At 31.9% G+C, this 5,991-nt stretch overlaps 1 protein-coding gene across 1 annotated transcript; it reads left to right on the forward strand.

Moving 5' to 3' along the window:
• Positions 1-997: 997 nt before the first annotated feature.
• On the forward strand, positions 998-4,940 carry LOC115975406 (caffeic acid 3-O-methyltransferase-like). The gene is made up of 4 exons (XM_031096169.1): positions 998-1,446; positions 1,891-2,201; positions 4,339-4,403; positions 4,494-4,940. Exons 1-4 carry the CDS (start codon positions 1,022-1,024, stop codon positions 4,788-4,790), a joined length of 1,098 nt encoding a protein of 365 aa, XP_030952029.1. The 5' UTR covers positions 998-1,021; the 3' UTR covers positions 4,791-4,940.
• Positions 4,941-5,991: the final 1,051 nt, after the last annotated feature.

Genomic DNA, 5,991 nt, shown 5'->3' on the forward strand with positions numbered 1-5,991 from the left:
GTTGAAATCCAAGCTCTTTTTCCGAGTATGCATTCTTGAATAGCCACCATCATTGTTGTTTGTGTAGTAGCCACACATTACTTCTTCTCTTCGCCGTACCCCTCTAGAAACAGTCCTTGTCATCTGGGATAATAATAATAATAATAATAATAATCAGAGATATAATCAATTTCATAATATGTTGATAGGGGCAATTATACGAGTGGTAGACACTTTTTGTTGATTTTTATTTACATTGACCCATCACTTTTGGTCAAATACTCACAGTCCAGCATATTAATATGTTGTGAAATTAAATGTAAAATTGGATGTATTCGTATTGAAAAAATTAATAACGCCTATTTTGCGAGTTTTGTTCTACATTATTGCAATTTTCATGACATAAAAGTTCCGTCGAAAAAGGGACATTCAAATTGTCAGATTTTTGACCTCCTGGGTCAAAAATGGAGGCATGCAAATTGTTAATATTCCTTATCAATTGACCTTTTTTTTTTTCTTTGATGAAACAACATGAAGAATTTTATTTAAAAAAACAGAGATAAGTACAATTTAGGATGAAATACATCAAAGCGATTGCTCTGCTACAATAACCTATAACAAAAGAACTAGATATCCTATTTAAAAGAGCCCAGGATGCTGAACTGTGGGCTGCATTGTTAGCTGATCTGGGAATCCAATTAAATTGAATGTTTTGCAAGAACTAAGCCAGTCTTAACGTGTCAGTAATCAGCACTGCAATTCTCCATGGCTTACTTATCATTTGACCTTTATTATTGCAGTCTTGTTTGGACTACTAAATCAAGTAGCGTATGATAAGAGTGTCTAATAAAAAATTAATTATGTCAAAATTTCTAAGCACGTTTGTGGACTGCGGCCACGGTACTGCATTGCAACTTTGAAGTTTGACCTGATGGATGTGGAAAAATTTGTGCCTTTTGGTTTTAAGTTCACACCACAAAACAAATATCAGGCAAGACCTATTTAAGGAGAGGGAAAAACGAAAGTGATAAAATAAGCAAACATGGGTTCCAAAGAAAACCAGGTACTTACACTTACACCAACACTTAGTGAAGAGGATGAGGCATGCCTCCAGGCCATGCTATTCTCCAGTACACAACTATTTCCTTGGGTCCTAAATGCAGCCATTGAGCTTAACCTGTTTGGGATCATTGCTGAAGCAGGCCCGGCTGCTTGCATGACACCTTCTGAAATTGCTTCTCAGCTTCCAACACATGACTCCGACGCGCCTTCTAGGTTGGATCGCATGTTGCGCCTCCTTGCTAGTCACTCCGTCTTGACATGCTCTATCCGCACCCTTGAAGATGGTAAGGTCGAGAGACTCTATGGACTCACACCGGCATGTCACTTCTTTTTGAGAAAAGAGGATGGATGTTCTTTGGTTTCCTTTTCAGCTTTCACTTCTCAACGAGCCATGCGGGAGGTCTGGTATGCATGAGTCTTCTTGTTCGTGCATCAATAAGTATTAAAACAAAACATCATTTTTCTTTTTAGTAATTTCTTTTCACAACTGTTAATATCATTTGTTGTGATCGGTAAAATTATTATAAAAGAAAGTCGTAAAATATTTTACATAAATACCCTATCTCAAATGAAAAAAAAAAAAAAAATCATTAATCATTGATAAATAATATGTTTGGAGGAATTATAGATTGCCATATTTAGATACATATACACACACACATATATATATATATATATATATATACAAAATAAAAATTTTACTCTAATCTAATCTAAGTGTATATGTGTGTAAAGTTCTCTTTTGAAGACTTAAATCAAAATAATATTGCTTGTGATTGTCAAAAAAAAAAAAAATGGTATTCTATTTTTGAATCAACTTCTGTTATTTATTTTGTTTCTACATTCTAGCGTGCATATGAAGGATGCCATTCTTGAAGGTGGAAATCAATTTAAGAAAGTGCATGGAATGCCCATATTCCAGTATATGGGCATGGATCCAACTTTCAATGAGGTATTCAATAAGGGAATGGCTGATCTCTCCACAATAATCATGAAAAAAATTCTTGAGGTGTATCAAGGATTCGAGGGGCTAACATCATTGGTTGATGTTGGTGGTGGAACTGGGAAATGCTTGAGTATGATCACTTCCAAGAACGCTTCCATTAAAGGCATTAACTTTGATTTGCCTTATGTGACACAATGTGCACCATCTTATCCCGGTATTATATCTAATTTCTTTAGTAGGATTAATTCAAATAATATTACTGTGAAATGTGTTTGAAATTCATGAAAATCCTACTTAATTAGTAAACTTATTTATGTCAGTTTAGTCAATTTTTTTTTTTTTGAAATAGTTACAATATTCTGTTAATCCCACTGTTTGAACCATTTTTCCTTAGACTTTTTAAGTATTTTGTGCAAGGGGATTTCCCAAGTATCGTCGTTTGGTAGGAAGTAATAATTGTTAAGGATTAGCAGCTATTTAGGGTCAAATCCTATTATATTACTAAATTAAAAAGTAGGGTAAATTGCAGTTTTGCTTGCGCATAAGTATAGGATAGTTACAATGTCCTTTTTCTTTTTTTCTTTTTTTAAATAGAACAATTTTCTTGCTTATCTTTTAATAATGAACATTTAATTACCTCATTTGTTATTATTTTAGATCAAATTTACGGAATTGTTTTTTCAAGCTTTTCAAACCCCCAAACGACTTTATAATCCCTCAATTATTAAGCTCATTATTATGCATGTGATGTGTTTGTTATCGAAATGTACTATGGTCTTTTAACATGTGGCTTAGAATAATGGCTAGGATAAAGTGCTCGTTACAAAATGACAAGGGATGGGAGTGGGTTGGGGTACATTGGTATATTTTCAACTAAAAGTAAATATTGCAACTGTCCTACATTGACATTGACATTGACATTATTGTAATATAAATTAAAAAAGAAAAAAGAAAGGCTATGATTGTGGAGAGTTATTTCCCTACTTTACACAGCAATGAGCAAATACCAGTATCTTTCTTGTTAATTTCTTTTGAAACAACAACCATATACATCATCCATAAGAGCCTTCATATAATAATAGTATATTACTATTATTTTACACAAGACTCCAATAGACTTCCAAGTTATCCCAAATAAGCATACATACTATTATACCCACAGAACATAAAATAAAATAATTAAAAATAAAAAAATATCAGCAAATACAAACACATATGTATGTTATTTTGCAACAAATAATACCATCCCTGAAAATAGTAAAATCTCAAAATTCATAATGATAATACATGAAAAATCTCACCCAAAAAAAAAAAAATTGCAGGAATGAAAACAAAAATTTAGTAGAAGGTTTATAAACTTACTATGCTTTTGGTACCAAGTGAGGGATATATAGTAAGAATCAAGAAGAATGAAGTAGATGAAAAAAAAAAAAAAAACTCATCAAATTATTTAAAATAAAAATACACACAAAAAATAAGAATTAAAGGGTTAAGAAACTTACTATACTTATGGTGTCAAGTTTATTTTATCAAGTTATATAAGTTTATTTTGTTTTTATATATTATGCTACATATACAATTTTTGTGAAAAATTAAGAAAATTTGATTTTAAATGAATTTGACTTCACTTGTAAGTATTGAGATTATTAAGAGATTCTATTGATAAGTAAACCTATGATAGTGTATTTGATAAGTATATTTTATATATTTTTATTTATTTCATTTGTAAAAATTTTTCATTATAAAATTATACTAGGAAAAATATGAATTTGGAAATTAGAAGACATTAAAAAAAATAAGAATAGAAGATTTACTTGAGTCTCAAAAAGAACTCCCGAGAAATTTGTTATTAGCAATAAAACAATATAATATAAATTTTAGGTGAAATTTTTTGATCATTTGGATTTATTTTCAAAACTGTAAAATTTAAAAGAACCTTTACAAATGGAGAAAAATACTCTAAGTCATGAACTAAATTATTTAAAAATAGTTGACTAATTCTTTTAGAAATTCATGTATTGCTGACTGAGTTTCATTGATAGCACTTGCTAACGTAGTTTATACAAAAAGAAAAATTTCAAAATTAAAATTAATAAAATCCAAGCTAATATTGATTATGTTGCAAGAGAGATTAAGTGAATTAACCATGTTATGAATTGAAAGGTAAATATTAGAAAAATATGAATGCAAAAACTTAATTATTAAATTTTAAATATATATTCTTTAATTTATATTTAAATATAAGAAAAGAAATACACGTGAAGTTATTGTCTTAGACTTCAAATTGTATCAAAGTGGCCTATCCATATGGATGATTCCTAAATGAAGAGCACAACTCATATTTGATGCAGGTGTTGAGCATGTCGGAGGAGATATGTTTCAAAATGTACCTAAAGGGGATGCCATTATGATTAAGGTAGAATTTGGATACAATAGAGAATAAGTGGAACTTTTTGGCAAATTTTTTTAAAAAGAAATCATTGATGTATCTGTATTTCTCTTGTAGAATATACTCCATGACTGGAGTGATGAGAATTGCATGAAACTTTTGAGGAATTGCTATGAAGCACTTCCAAATAATGGGAAGGTAGTTATTATTGAACTACTCATGCCAGAAGCACCAGAATCAAGTAAGGCTTCTCAATATGTGTCTAGACTTGACAATGCCATGTTGTTAAACCTTGAAGGGCAAGAGAGAACTAAGAAAGAATTTGAGACTTTGTGCAAGGGATCTGGATTTTCAAACTTTCAGATTGTTTGTTGTGCATGCACTCTTTGGGCAGTAATGGAATTCCATAAATAATTATGCACTCTTTAGCTTAATTTGTTGCGCTTATGCTTTTATTTGTATTGTATTGTACCTCTTTCCACTCATCTCATATAGATGTTTGTTGTGTGTGTAATCTTTGGATAATTATGGAGTTCCATAAATAAATATACACTTTAAACTCTACATTCCTTAGTTTTGTTGTGCTTATGCTTTGGTTGGATGTAGAAGTTATCTTTACTTTCCTTATTTTCTTCCCTACATAATGTCAGAAATACAAAATGGCAGAAACCAAGAACAATATTTTTATGTTGCTTATTTATGTTCATATAATTTTTACAGGAAAATTACACGACAAATTTATTTTTAATTGATGAACAATTTTCATTATAATAGTGTTGAGTGTATGTGAGAGTGCCCTTTTTTAGGATACTCAGGCCCAAGGATCCCGGGCCCAAATAAAAAGAGGGATTTGGTGGACCGGGCCTTGACTCACCGCAGCTAACGAGCTGTTTAAGAATCAAGTAGGTACAGAGAATACTCCTGACAATATAAAAAAAAAATGACAAACAAGGATATCGTAGAATGCCCAAAAATGTTAGCAACGTAAATTCAGAACAAAGACAGGATTAGCAAAACGATAAAGAAAAGGTGCTGTGGGGATCCTGGGAGTTATGAGGCAGTATTTCATTAACAAGTTATCTGTTTGATTACAGAAAGCTCACTAGGACGTGATACAAGGTCCAATCAAGCTCAAAAATTGCAGTCTTGAATGGCTATTTCAGCCTTCAAAACTTGCAAAGTTTGATTCCTGTTGAATCCGAGTATGTGCAATAGTGGCCTTTACAGGATATTGGGAAGAAGTATTTCGTTCTTCCCTTAGTATTTTCTTTCTGGATAGATTTTTCTGATGGTTCTTCCTAGAGAGTTTCTTTTTTTTTTTTGTGTTTCTTTTCCTTTTTCTTGCTGCCTTCTTCACGACCCGTCCCCTCCTTTTATAATGGAGTTTTTCTGGGTGTCCCAGGTTCCCCTGTTTTGTTCTTTTGCAAACAGAGCATGTTCTGTCTCTGTCGCCTCGGTAAGTCCCTTTGCCGTTTTTTTCTCATTCTTTCCTTCTCTTGGTTCTGATTCCTTCGAAAGCTTCTGGTTGGCCATCCTCTTTGGGACGTGCTGAGGTATGCCCTTCTCGGTATCCTCATTTCTGGCGTATTCCTTTCTTTCCTATTTGGGCGGAATC

Source organism: Quercus lobata, chromosome 2 (genome assembly GCF_001633185.2).
Source record: "Quercus lobata isolate SW786 chromosome 2, ValleyOak3.0 Primary Assembly, whole genome shotgun sequence".
Taxonomy (NCBI): Eukaryota; Viridiplantae; Streptophyta; class Magnoliopsida; order Fagales; family Fagaceae; genus Quercus; species Quercus lobata.